The sequence below is a fragment of the Plecotus auritus genome (genome assembly GCF_963455305.1).
Source record: "Plecotus auritus genome assembly, chromosome: 3".
Taxonomy (NCBI): Eukaryota; Metazoa; Chordata; class Mammalia; order Chiroptera; family Vespertilionidae; genus Plecotus; species Plecotus auritus.
Genome location: NC_137772.1, coordinates 2,532,088 through 2,545,805, shown reverse-complemented (window position 1 = coordinate 2,545,805; position 13,718 = coordinate 2,532,088). Strand labels below are relative to the sequence as shown.

Below are 13,718 nucleotides of genomic sequence, written 5' to 3'. Positions count from 1 at the left end.
GAGGGGCAGTGTAGGATGCGGCCTTGTGCGCGCGATGGAGATAAATCTGCGAGTTTGGGCACAGCGTCCCCTGACAGCGTCCCCCTGACATTGTCCCCCCCGACAGCACCCCCCGACAGCGTCCCCCCGATAGCATCCCCTGACAGCGTCCCCCTGACAGCGTCCCCCCAACAGCGTCCCCCTGACAGTGTCCCCCAACAGCGTCGTAGCTGCGGCCTCAGCCTTCCCGCCTGGCAGTGCCCTGCACGGGGCTTGGAGAGTCCCTCAGAGGGGTCCTGTGGCACCGCTCCAGCCCACCGACGCCGGGAGGGGCGCTGTGTCTGGTCCAGGCCTCCGTCTGCTGACAGGGCAGGACTGGCCGCTGAGCACCGTGTCCCTTCGGCATCCCCCCTTCCGCGTCACAGTTTCCCGGAAACCGCCAGAGCGGGACCGTCACGGCTCCTTGTCGTGAGCAGGGAGCTGACCTTTCCCTGGGGGACAGGCTCACAGGGCCGATTGCTCAGAGGAGGCCCTGAATGAGCTGCGCCCCCCACCCCTCCCTCCAGGGCGACTCTCACCGACGGACCTGGTCTCCGAGACGTAAGCAGAGTCCAGACTGGCCCGGCCGTGGGACTGGCAGGCACGGTGCACTCTCCCTTCTCCCCGCCAGGCGGCAGCCGCTGGGAAAACCCCCAGGGGTGTGCATGGCATCGTCCACGCGGGAGGGAGTCAGCGACAGGCATTAAAGCCAGGAGGACGTTCATTTACGCCGGGACTCAAATAAAAACAAAACGGAGGCGGCAGCCCTGGCCAGTTTTCTCAGTGGTTAGAGCATCGGCCTGCGGACCTAAGGGCGGAGGGTTCGATTCCCCATCAAGGGCACATACCTGGGTTTCAGGTTCGAGCCCATGCTTGTGGGAGGCAACCCCTCGAGGTGTCTCTCCTACATCGATGTTTCTCTCGCTCCCTCTCCCCCCTCTCCCTTCTGCTCTCTCTAAAAATCAGTGGAAAATATATCCTCCAGCGGGATTAACAGCAACAACAAAAACCCAGCTCGTGTGCTCAGGGGTTGGGTGTCGACCTATGACCCAGGAGGTCAAGGTCCCATGCCTAGTCAGGGCACATGCCTGGGTTGCGGGCTCGATCCCCAGTGTGGGACTTGCAGTAGGCAGCCCCTCAATGATTCTCTCTCATCGTTAATGTTTCTATTTCTCCCTCTCCCTTCTCTGAAATCAATAAAATCTATACTAATAAAAGGGTAATATGCTAATTAGACAAGACATATTCCGGTGGCAGGGGCCGAGGCAGAGGCGGTTAGGGGCGGGCGATCAGGCTGGCAGGGGGGAGCAGTTAGGGGCGATCAGGTCGGCAGGGGAGGGCAGTTAAGGGTGATCAGGCTGGCAGGGGAGTAGTTAGGGGGTGATCAGGCCGGCAGGCAGAGGCAGTTAGGGGCAATCAGGTTGGCAGGCAGGTGAGCGGTTAGGAGCCAGTGGTCCCAGGTTGTGAGAGGAATGTCCAACTGCCAGTTTAGGCCCAATTCCACAACCAGCAGTCGGACATCCCCCAAGGGGTCCTGGATTGGAGAGGGTGCAGGCCTGGCTGAGGGACACCCCGCCCCCCCCCCCCCCCCCGTGCATGAATTTTGTGCACCGGGCCTCTAGTGTGTGTGTATTAAAAAAGTAAAATGTTAAAAAAATGGAGTAGTCAGGTCCTCAGCTACTTTAAGATCTTAAGCAATCATTTAAACTTTTATTTCCAAATCATTTGATCGCTCATAGTTAAATTAACCTGATGCGGTGTTTAGGAATCCCTGTCTCTGTTGATTCGCCTGCTCCCGGAAGACGCAGGAACCGCAGTAGAATTCCGCTGCTGAGTTCATTTGAATCTCCCTTGCGTTTAACGTCTGCCTGGCGTACGTGGAGGAAATGGTGGTGGCCCAGCAGTGACTGATGCTTCCGGCTTTGATGATGTGTTCTCGCTCTGCGTTCACAAGCACAGAACGAAGACAATTACTTTTGCCCAAACTGCTCGACTGAATAATTGAATGTTTTTCTTGAATATGTGAAATGATTTTTTAAATTGTTCATTTGGGTCCACGGCGGCACAGGAACGCGATCAGACGATCATTTTTTATCCTTTCTCTACCGTCTTCCCCGCCTCCAGTCCTCTCCATAATGAGCCTTTTAGGAAGAGCGGTCCCTCGGGGTCCAGGCCCCCCACACGTTTGTCAGAAGAGGGGACGGCTGAACAGTGAGGGAATGTAGGAAGGCACGGGTCCCTGTTCGTCTTCAAAGATCCCGTCCCCTGTGGTTTTCTGTACCTGAAATAGTTTATGTACCGCGACTATTTACCCGGGACTGACACCTGCAACTTTGTCTTTAAGTTAAGAAAATTCAAAAGCAGTCGGTTAACCAGGAATGGAAAAGTGATTTATTGCTGTGCTATCAACAGGCCCTTTCAAGGGCACGGGAGGGACCATGCCACGTGCGCACGGGCCCCTGTGAGTGACATGGGAACGTGCAGGGTGCGTGTTACATGCGCATCTGACACCTTCACACACAAACCCCTCTCGGCTTCCACATCCCAGGGAAGAGGGGGGCTGGAGGCTGGTGCCGGGACGTCACGTGTGTTTCTAAATCCGTTTCTTCCTTTAATTTGCATCAAACTTCTTCTTCTCAAGCATTAGGGATCGGTGATTTATTTCTACTCAATCCATGTGTCGGTTTATCCGTGGGCCCTTCCAGAGTCGCAGGGACGGTGAGACACACGTGTAGGGATTTAACGGGTCCATCCCTCCCTCCAGGCACCGATTTCCTGCACCGAGACGCGGTGACTCGGTTTCCTCACAGGCCACAGGCCCTCAGCAGAACCACACCAGTCGTGCACACTTGGGCCGGGCCGCCGGTCACTGTCACGGGACCGACAAACCGCCTCCTCGCCTGGTCCCTCGCGCGGGACTGTGGGGGCTGGAACGCAGCGATCGGCGCTTAGAGGCTCCTCACCGCGGGCGGTCTCCGGGGCGCCCTTGGGTAAATAGAAGCACTTTTCAGGTCCATGGAGAATTTCCCCCTCACCGCTGGCTCCTGGCCTGGCCCCTCCCCGCCGGGCAGCGCGGTCACAGCTGAGTGGCCCTCTCCGCCTCCCCTCTCTGCCCACAGGCGGCCAGAGGGCCGAGGAGGGCAGGGACGCGGCTGCCACGGAACAAAAACAGCCCTTGCTTCTCGAACCCTGAGAATAGGGCCTTGACTACGGCCCGTGTCCAGCCGCTCTCCTGGGGCGGCGGATCCACGTCAGGGGAGAAAGTGGTGCTGTTGTTTTAGTATATATCTTTTCATTCAGAGAAGAAGGGAGAAGGAGAGAGAGAGGGAGAAACAAACATCAATGAGGAGAGAGAACCATGGGTCGGCTGCCTCCTGCACACACACCCCCTACTGGGGACTGAGCCTGCACCCGGGCCTGTGCTCTGACCGGGAATTGAACCCTGACCTCCTGGTTCATAGGTCGATGCTCAACCACTGAGCCGCACCGGCTGGGCTCTCCATTATTAAAATGCTCACCCATCATAAGCATTTCCAGGCGACACAGAGAACTGCAAAACCGTCACCCTGGGCCCTGCCTGGCGGGTGTAAAGAACTCACCGTTCTCACAAATCTATTCCATCTTGGTCTCTATGTAACTTACTGATTCCTGCTTTTCTTTAAAGGTATGTATATAGATATGTTTCCCGTTGACTTTTAGGGGGAGCGTGGAAGAGAGAGGGAAAGATAGAGAGAAACACCGATGTGAGAGAAACACATCGATGGGTTGCCTCCTGCATGAGCCCTGACCAGGGCCTGGGCTGGGGAGGAGCCTGTAACCAAGGCCTGTGCCCTTGACTGGAATCGAACCCGGGACCCTTCGGTCCACGGGCCAGCGCTCTACCCACTGAGCAACACCGGCTTGGGCAGAATTTTCCTGCTTCCCAGGGGCCTCAGAAAGTGAGCATTTCCCGTGATGCTGTGACCTGCGTGAAAATCGGGGCGTGACGGCCTTCGTCCCGCTGCCTGCGCCGCTGAGCGTGGGCCGCGGTGGGTCCTCGGCGTGCGTGCCACTCGCCGTGGAAAGCACTCATGTACCCTCTCTGAGGGGCGTTTCCCGCGATGACGTCCAGTTCGCAGGCCGGACGCTGGGCGGGGCTCGCTCGCCGGGTCACGGGCAGGGCCCACGCGGCCGCTGTGGGCTGACCTCCGCCGGGGGAGGCGGGGAGCGCCTTTGCTGACGTGGCCTCTCGTGTCTTGCAGCCGCCATCTCCTACGCCAACTACAAGAAGACACCGCCGCCCGTGCCCCCCCGGACCACCTCCAAGCCCCTGATCTCGGTGACGGCCCAGAGCAGCACCGAGTCCACGCAGGACGCCTACCAGGACGGCCGCGCCCAGAGGGGCTCCCCGTGGGCCCAGGACGGCCGCGGCCTCTACAACTCCACCGACAGCCTGGACAGCACCAAGGCCCTCAGCCTGGCCCTGGAGACGGCCGCCCAGCGCCACGCCGCCGACGGCCCGAGCCCGGGGCGCGGGGACAAGGCCATCCTGGCATCCAAGGCTGAGGAGTTCCTCCGGGGCCGGCTCACCTCCATCGGCGTCCAGGTAGCCGCTCGCTGCCGCCACGGGAACGCTGCGGGTCACGTAGAGGCAGACACAGCTGGGCCCGGTCTGGCGGAGCCGCGGCCTCAGGGCTGGGACGCCAGGCGGGTCTTGTCCACGTTGGCAGCCGCAGATGCATGGATATGCCCCCTCCCCACCCCGAGGCTCCATCCCTGACCCAGCCCCCCTGCTGCCCGGAGGCCCCCTCCCCTCCTACCTCTCCCCTCCCCTCCCCTTCCCTACCCAGGGCATGGTCTGGGGGCCACCAGCTGCTGAGAGAGCGAGGAATTGGGTTACTTCTTGTTGAAGAAGGAATTTCTTGTCCTGGTTTTACAGAGCGTATTAGCCTTGCAGCCAGCATGTGGGGAGGCGGGGGGGGGGGGGCGCTTTGGAGCCCCAGACAGAGAGAGGAGGCCTTGGCTGACCCGGGCTGGCGCCCACGGCCACGCCCACACCCACGTGGGCCGCCCAGGCTCCTGTGCCAGACAGGACGCTCCCGGCTTTTGTGTGGCCACAGCGGGTGCCACGTCCTGTGGTTTCAGACCACAGAGGGCCCCCCGCCCGCCCAGGACGCAGCCCTCGGAGCAGGCGGCCCGTCTGCCCCTGACTCTGTCCGGGACAGCCATTCCCGGGCGTGGGAGGGGCGGGCGCGGGGCACACACCTAAGCCCGGGTCCCAGCCCGGGGGCTGCAGGTCGTGGCTGCCCCAGGGGGCTCCCCTGGTTTGTCCCCGTGACCGCCTCTCACTCACCGCGCCCCGTGCCGACAGGCTCCGCTGACTTGGCCACTCGCTGCTCGGCCTGAGCCCAGCGGATGTTTTAAAAGTCGGGGCTCCCCTGCGGGGCCGAGGGCACGGAGCCGTGGCCCTGAGAGCGAGGGGCGCGCGGGCACCGGGACGGGAGCGGCTGGGAGGCCCCGCGGCCGGCCCGCGAGCCGGGTCCCCACACTGTGGTTCGTTGTTTTGTTTAGGATTCTGAGTTCCCAGAGCGTCAGCCATACCCAAGGTCGGATGTAAGTACCAGCGCTCACAGCCCCGTCCGCATGAACTTACCTCCTTCCCACACTCCATCGACTGCTCTGTCACCCCAATCCTGACGCTGAGTGCCAGGCGCTGTGCTGGGAGCCCATCCCTGCGGGGACCCCCTCCCCACCCCCAGCCCCGTGTGTGATCCGGTAACTTCCTGCGGCCACAGCACAGCCCACGGGGCCCTTGGGGTTGTGGGTCACGTCCCAAGAGAAGACTTGTGAGGTCCCCCGTAACACCAGATTATCCGGCCCCCACTCCCCGCCCCCATATCACCCCAGGAGCTCCTGGTGCCTTCTCTCGCCCCGTCCCACCGCCTCCGGCCCTGCCCGCTAACACGCAGTCACACGGCCCTCCCCCCAGACGCCTTTCTGGACGCCATCCCCCCAGACTGTGTGTTCCATGATGGCCGGCTTGTCCCTCCCGCCTCTTGGCCACCCGGCGCCTAGCACAGTGCCTGGCTCATAGCGCGTGCTCGGTCAGTGTTGGTGAGTGAGTGGCCGGGGTGTGGCCGGGGCGTGGCCGGGGCGTGGCCGGTGGCGATGAGTGTGAACACAAGGATGCACGTGTGTAAGGGACTCTAAGAAAAGTGCGCAGTCCGTGTGAGCTCGCGGAGTAGCGACGGGCAGGCTGCAGGGCATCGCCAGCCACGGAAACACGTTGCCACAGCCCTGGCGTTCCCGAGATGGAGACTGATGGGGGGCCACTCGGGGAGCAGAGGACACAGGCGGCCGCCGGGACGGGCTCCGTGGGGCTTCGGAGGCGCTAGCACAGCCGCGGCGTCCTGTCCTCAGGCCCGAGTCACAGCAGTGACAGGGCCGCCACGCCACCTGCCCGCCCACCACACGCCCCCTCCCATAACCCCGTCCGCCGGGTGTTATTGTGGGGAAACGGAGGCTCTGGGGAGTGACTCACCTCAGGGCTCGTGGCCAGCGGCGTCCAGGCCTCGCTGAAGCCAGGAGGGTCGGGTCTCGTCACCCAGGGGTCCCCCTGCTTCCCCAGGAGGAGGCGTGGATGAGGCGACGGCCGTGTCCCCGGGGCTTCGCTCCGGGAGGGGGCGCTCTGTCCCGCAGCTGGTGGAGACGGCGGGCATGCGATGCGCTTGGCCTCACTGGGCGGGCGGTGCCCCCGAGCACAGACTCCCCCCTGAAGCGCGGCGGCCAGGAGCTCGGGGAGCGTGCTCCCCACGCACACACACAGCAGGGTCTCAGGGTGTGGTCAGTGTCCCTCCCCTGAGCAGGGCCACACCCTGCAGGAGCCCAGGCGCTGAGCGAGGCTGCGTGTGGTCCCGGCAGCCTCCGTGCCATTCATCGCGGGCCCCACCTGCTCGGGTCTGCAGGGCTGTGCGTGGCGTCTGGGCCGTGGCTGCAGGGCCATGGCGGATGGGGCCGTGGCTGCCGGGACGTGGCGGATGGACCGTGACTGCGGGGCCATGGCGGATGGGACGTGGCTGTGGGGCCGTGGCTGCAGGGCCATGGTGTCTGGGCCGTGGCTGCGGGGCCGTGGCGGATGGGCCGTGGCTGCGGGGCCCTTTCCCAGGTGCAGCCCGGCCGGTGTCTGCCGGCGTCCTGAGCCCCTGCCCGCCCCCCTCACTCTCCTCATGACAGTCGGGACATCAACTGTTTTCTATGTGTTTGTTTTTATGTGCAGCTTTGTTGTTGCAGAGGCTTTACTTTTCCTGTGCGTGTGTGTGCGCGTGTGTGTATGTGTGTGTACACGTGTGTGTGTACGCACACGTGTGCACGAGCATGTCTGTGTGTGCATGTGTGTGTGTGTGTGTGCGCACGCGCGTGTGTGAGGGAAACTGTCAAAAGGGTTGACGGTGCCCAGGTCCCGCAATGGGGCTGAATTCGGGGACCTCCAGGCACCTGCCTCAGGCCCATCTCTAAGGTGGGACCGACTCCCTGTGCTCTCCGCAGGTGGGAGCCCCGGGAAGCCTGTGCACACTTCACGTGGGAGACCCCCCCAAAGACCTGGCTCCCCCAGGGTCCCAGTTGGCCCGTCCACCAGAGCTGAGCCCCCCATAGTGCAGTGCGGAGTGGGGAGCACCTCCTGGCCACGGGGACGTGGGATGGTCCCTGAGGAACGGGCGGGAACTGTATCAGAGCCACACCTGCCTGTCTGCGTGCCGGCTGGGGCGGCGGAGCGAGAGTGAGCAGGGCTGAGAGCACGGAGCTGCGGCCGAGCTCGGGGAGCTGCTGGGCCCGCCCCCAGCACCCGTCCCGGGTCCCTCAGAGACCGGGGGCCCAGATGACAGCTCAGGATCTGACGTCCTGCAGATCCAGGCTACACAGGAGACGGGGCCCAGGCACACGGGCCTGCCCTAACAGGCACACACATACACACATGAGTGCACACTCGTGCGCACATGCATGCACAACCATGCCCACATGTGTGCACTCGTGTAGATGCATGCGCACACTTGCACGTGTGCGCACATGCACGCACATGCACACGCTCCGGCCCCCCAAACTCCTGTTTCTTAAACAGGTCAGGTTCGGGAATGTCCTCCCTCCCACCTGCCACCGGCATTCACTCAGGACCTGCTCTGACCGTGGCCGGGGCGGGTGGAGGGAGCGGGGAGGTGAGTGCTCTGGGTCCGAGGGGCCTGCACAGCCTCTGGGAAGGCGCCCACCGCTCCCCTGGGGGACGGTCCCCACGCACCAGGGAGCCGCGCGCACAGCCACGGGGCGCTCGCTCCGCACGCGGGGGGTTCACTGACTCACCTCCCGCCTCTGTGTCCCGGACACGGTGGGTCCGGTAGAAGTGAAGACAAGCGTGTGTTTCTCGAAACTTAAATGCGTGTGCATCGCACCCGGCGTTTCCTCCTCGAAAGATCCCCGGTCTCCTTCCCGCCGTGAAGGAAGTTCCTCTCCCTGACGCTCGTGTTTCCCGTCCGCCGCTCCCGGGTCTCTGAAATGGGGAGACAGTGAGGTCCGCGGGCCCGTGTGGGTTCACCACAGACCCTCACACCCTTCCTTTCTCTCCTAAGCTGTCCTCCCTGAACCCAATGCCCACGTCACTGCCCCCGGCCGTCTGAGCCCCCGGGGCCAGAGGTCAGGGGACAGTCTCTGTGGGACACACACGGGTCTGGCCCCGCGGGCAGGGCCTCACGACACTGCAGCGAGCCGGTCCCCGCCCTCGTTTCTGAGATCAGAGAGAACGGCCCGACGGCACTGACCCCGCGCCTCGTCCCCCGACCGTCGCAGGATCCGACCGGCCCTGAAAGCGACCCTTTTCTCTCCAAAAACCGGAGAATTTGCAGGGGGAACCCGTGCCGACGGGAGAAGAGAAGAAAAACCCTGTGGGTGAGCTCGGCTGTGTTTATCCCGTGTGTGTGAGCCTCTGCGAGCGTGTGTCCGTGGGTCAGTGTCCAATCCACGTCGGGCCTGCGCATCCCGGGTGGTCCAGCCATGGCCACGCCACTTGGAGGCACATGCTGTGCCGTGAGTCACCGTCCCGTCGCACACGTCACCCCGCGTGCCCCCTGCTGTCCCCGCTGTCCCCAGTCGTCCGCGTCCCACCCATGTAAATGTGCTGCGGTGACGGCCTCCCACATGCAGGACGCAGGCCATTCCTCTAGACCAGGGGTCCTCAAACTTTTTAAACAGGGGGCCAGTTCACTGTCCCTCAGACCGTGGGAGGGCCGGACTATCGTTTAAAAAAAAAACTATGAACAAATTCCTATGCGCACGGCGGGCCCGGGACGCGTCGGCTGCTAAGCAGGACAGGCAGTGGCACCCGGCGGGCCGGATCCATGTCCTCGGCGGGCCGCATGTGGCCCGCGGGCCGTGGTTTGAGGACCCCTGCACAGAGCCCTACACACGGACAAGGGGAGGCACGCTGCGGGCACTTACTAGTCGGACGGCCGTCAGAGCGCCCCGGTACAGAAAACTCTGCACGCATCCCTGTGGACGGAGTCCCTGTGCAGCGACCCAGCTGGACAATAGCCACCAACATTGCGCCGTGTTAGCCTCTGACCGGCCACCACAGGCCAGGAATGTACTCACGGGAGTTGCGTGCACGCCACACGCAGACAGACGCGTGCTCCCAGCAGCATCGGTGTCACCAGAGGTCACCGTCATCCCTGCACGAAGATGAGTGAGCAAATGGGTTCTGGTCACGAAACGCCGTCCCACGCAGCCACGTTCAAACAGGATGTTCCCACGGGGCCGGGACAGCACCCTACGTGCCCCAGCTTTCACCGCGATCCCCTCGTGGAGCAGCATCGGACACCATCTCCACAGCCAGCAAGAATGAGGACAGAATGCCCTAAAGCCACGGCCCGCCTGACACTAGGGAGCGACGGTACCCACAGCAGGTGGGGCTCCCCCGGGACCCCCCTCCTCCCAGCCGCTTCCTCTCCCAGCCCTCGGGGCACGCCATCAGCCAGGCGTGACTCCCAGGCCTCTTTTCAGAATTACACCAACAAAAACGGGGTGTGCCCGACCGTCCCCCGGGGCCCAGGGTTGAGTCTGGCCAGAGCAGGTGCGTGCAGAGCGTCTCTGCGACCGGAGAGACCCGGTGTGAGCCCTCATGCCGCCCCGCAAGCTGGGCACCTCTGGGCCGGTAACGCACCGTCCCCGATCCCCCAGCCGGCCAGTGCGGCGACACGAAGGCGGGTGCCGTGTGGACCGCGTGTTCGATGCGCGCTCAGCGCAGCGCCTGGCCCGTGGCGAGCATGAAGTCAGTGCCGCTGCGAGTGCTGGCACCTCTGTGAGGCGCCCGCTGAGCGGCCCCCGACCCCCGCCGAGGCCGCGGCTCCGCTGCAAACAGCCACAGATCACGCTCACGCCGGTTGCCCCCGTGGCTCCCGGGAGAGTGGGAGCGTGTCGCCGTCCTGTGCGCGGGGCAGCGATGGCCGGCGTTTTTAAGAAAAGACGCGTTTTACAGCTTAGTTCTCACGTTTTGGATGGAGGTCAGAGGGCCCCTGGTCCGCCGGGCCCTATGTCTGAGAAAAAGGGCTCATATCCGCGATACATGGGCCTTTGGGTTCACAGCCCCTTCCTGCCGAGTGCGGGTGCTTTGTCTTTACGGGAACCCCCTCACGTGGGTGTCACGCTGCCGACGGCGCTGTGTGGGTTTGGGGAGACTTCCTGGCCAAGGCGGCCGCCAGGAGAAGCCTGCGTGGCTGCAGGTCTCTGTCCTGTGCTGGCGTCACCCTGCGGGCGCGGCCCTCCTGGCGCCCGTGGCGGCTGCGTGTCAGAGGCGGTGCCTGCCCGTCCCCTGCACCGGCCCGACCCCCTCCGTGTGTGTGGTGTGGATGCAGACGCCCGTCCGGCTCCAGGGAATCGCTCCCTTGTCGTTCGCTCTCTGGTCCATGCTGTGCTGCTTCCTCCCCGGAGGGTGTGGGCGAGCCGTGAGGCCCGGTGGTGGTGGTGGTGGTGGTGGTGGTGGTAGTGGTGGCGGTGCAGCTGCCGTGAGGCCCGGTGGTGGTGGTGGTGGTGGTGGTAGTGGTGGCGGTGCAGCCGCCGTGAGGCCCGGTGGTGGTGGTGGTGGTGGTGGTGGTGGTGGTAGTGGTGGCGGTGCAGCCGCCGTGAGGCCCGGTGGTGGTGGTGGTGGTGGTGGTGGTGGTAGTGGTGGCGGTGCAGCCGCCGTGAGGCCGGGTGGTGGTGGTGGTGGTGGTGCAGCCGCCGTGAGGCCTGGTGGTGGTGGTGGAGGCGGTGGTGGTGGTGGTGGTGGTGGTGCAGCCACCGTGAGGCCGGGTGGTGGTGGTGGTGGTGGTGGTGGTGGTGGTGGTGGTGCAGCCACCGTGAGGCCGGGTGGTGGTGGTGGAGGCGGTGGTGGTGGTGGTGGTGGTGGTGCAGCCACCGTGAGGCCGGGTGGTGGTGGTGGTGGTGGTGGTGGTGGTGGTGGTGGTGCAGCCGCCATGAGGCCGGGTGGTGGTGGTGGCGGTGCAGCCGCCGCGAGGCCCGGTGGTGGTGGTGGTGGTGGTGGTGGTGGCGGTGCAGCTGCCATGAGGCCCGGTGGTGGTGGTGGTGGTGGTGGTGGTGGCGGTGCAGCCGCTGCGAGGCCCAGTGGCAGTGGTGGTGGTGGTGGTGGTGGTGGTGGTGCAGCCACCGTGAGGCCGGGTGGTGGTGGTGGTGGTGGCGGCGGTGGTGGTGGCGGTGCAGCCGCCGTGAGGCCGGGTGGTGGTGGTGGTGGTGGTGGTGGTGCAGCTGCCGTGAGGCCCGGTGGTGGTGGTGGTGGTGGTGGTGGTGGTGGCAGTGGTGGTGGTGGTGGTGGTGGTGGTGGTGCAGCCGCCGTGAGGCCCGGTGGTGGTGGTGGTGGTGGCGGCGGCGGTGGCGGTGGTGGTGGTGGCGGCGGTGGCGGTGGTGGTGGTGGTGGCGGCGGTGGTGGTGGTGGTGGTGGCGGCGGCGGTGGTGGTGGTGGTGGTGGTGGTGCAGCCGCCGTGAGGCCGGGTGATGGCCCAGCCCAGCAGAGCCCCGGTGTGAGCGGAGGTGTGGCATCCGGTGAAACTCGGCGGCAGCACGGTCACCGATGAGCGCGTGGCCCTCTCTCTGTGGTTTTCCCGGCCACGTGCCGCTCTGCGTTCACTAAACAAACGCGTAGTTAATTGCAGCCAGTGAGCACGCCCAGGGACAGTCCCGGCCCGGGTCCCGCGTCCCTGTTCTGAAGCGCCACGTTCTGTGTTGAACTAGGTGGAAACCGCCACGGACTCGGACACGGAGAGCCGCGGCCTGCGGGAGTACCACTCGGTCGGCGTGCAGGTGGAGGACGAGAAGAGGTAACTCCGCCCCTCGCGAGCCGCGGCGTGGCCGAGCCCGAGCTGCGGGCCAGGAGCCTGGTGGCCAGCTTCTCCGTCAGGCCAACCACAGATCACTCGTGCCATGGGCAGAAACAGGGTCACCCATCCGAACCCGTCCGCGCCCGCCACCCGAGTGTGCGCTAGCGGCCGCCCGGGTCTTGTTTCTGCAGGAGGCGGGGAAGGACTCTCCCCGGAGCCATCTGGCATCTGTGCGCGCAGACAGGCCCACGTGCGGGGACGCGTCCTCGCTCCAAGGAGCTGCCTCCAACAGTAGAGGGCAGAGCGTCCCTCACACGGCTGTTACTATCTTTTAATTCAATTTTTTAAAGTCCGTTTTCATTGATCTCAGAGAGAGAGGAAGGGAGACAGACAGAGAGAGAGAGAGAGAGAGAGAGAGAGAGAGAGAGAGAAAGGGAGGGAGGCGGAAACATCCATGATGAGAGAGAATCATGGATCAGCTGCCTCCTGCACGCCCCTCACTGGGGATCGAGCCCACAACCCGAGCATGTGATGTGCCCTGACCGGGAATACAACGGTGACCCCCTGGTTCATAGGTCGATGCTCAACTACTGAGCCACACTGGTCAGGACCTCTGGTGTGTGTTTTTGGTTGTTATTTTTTTATTGTCATTGGTAATCCCCACCCGAGGATATTTCTTTATTGATTGTTAGGGAGAGTGGAAGAGAGAGGGAAAGACAGAGAGAAACATCGATGTGAGAGAAACACATCGATGGGTTGCCTCCCATCAACCAGGGTCCCAGCCAGTGAGGAGCCTACAACCAAGGTACGTGCCCTTGACCGGAATCGAACCCAGGACCCTTTGGTCCGCAGGCCGACGCTCTATCCACTGAGCCACACTGGCCAGGGCTCTGGTGATATTTTTGAAACAAGATCAGGGTTGTTATTTTGTTTTCTATTTAGAATAGCATATCTCGTCAATCTTATGAAACCATTTTAATCCTCAGTCTGCATCTCATCGGTAAATCCCTGCCTGCCCGTCACACATAGTAGGGTGTCTTAGAACCCAACCTATAAAGGTCTCTTGGATGGAAAAGGCATTCAGGCCACAAAGTAATGGCCTCCCAGGCTCCCAGGAGGCCTCTGGTACCTGGGCGTCGCCTGCCCCAGGGGACCCGCCCGCTGCCTCCGTCCCCAGCAGCAGCTGCAGGTCCTCCCGTCCTTGCCTCGAGCGCAGTACACGGCACAGTCACTCCCGGCTGCGGTCTCAGCTGTGCTGGCTGCGGTCCCGGGGGTGGGGAGCCAGATGTGTAGCTGGGGTGCAGTTTGCAGGAGACGCACCCAGCTCTCACCCACGACATCGGGGCTCCGATTCGGAGCCTGGTCCTG

The 13,718-nt window shown here is 63.8% G+C and overlaps 1 protein-coding gene across 6 annotated transcripts in view; it reads left to right on the top strand.

Moving 5' to 3' along the window:
* The window catches only part of DLGAP2 (DLG associated protein 2), a 282,363-nt gene that overhangs the window by 246,267 nt on the left and 22,378 nt on the right, over positions 1–13,718 (top strand). For 5 of the 6 annotated variants that reach the window (XM_080659612.1, XM_080659609.1, XM_080659614.1 and 2 more), the window contains 3 exons: positions 4,260–4,603; positions 5,569–5,610; positions 12,265–12,350. In XM_080659612.1, the coding sequence (XP_080515738.1) occupies positions 4,260–4,603; positions 5,569–5,610; positions 12,265–12,350 (472 nt within the window). The remainder of the gene's footprint in view (positions 1–4,259; positions 4,604–5,568; positions 5,611–12,264; positions 12,351–13,718) is intronic. The other variant, XM_080659611.1, reaches the window with a different exon arrangement.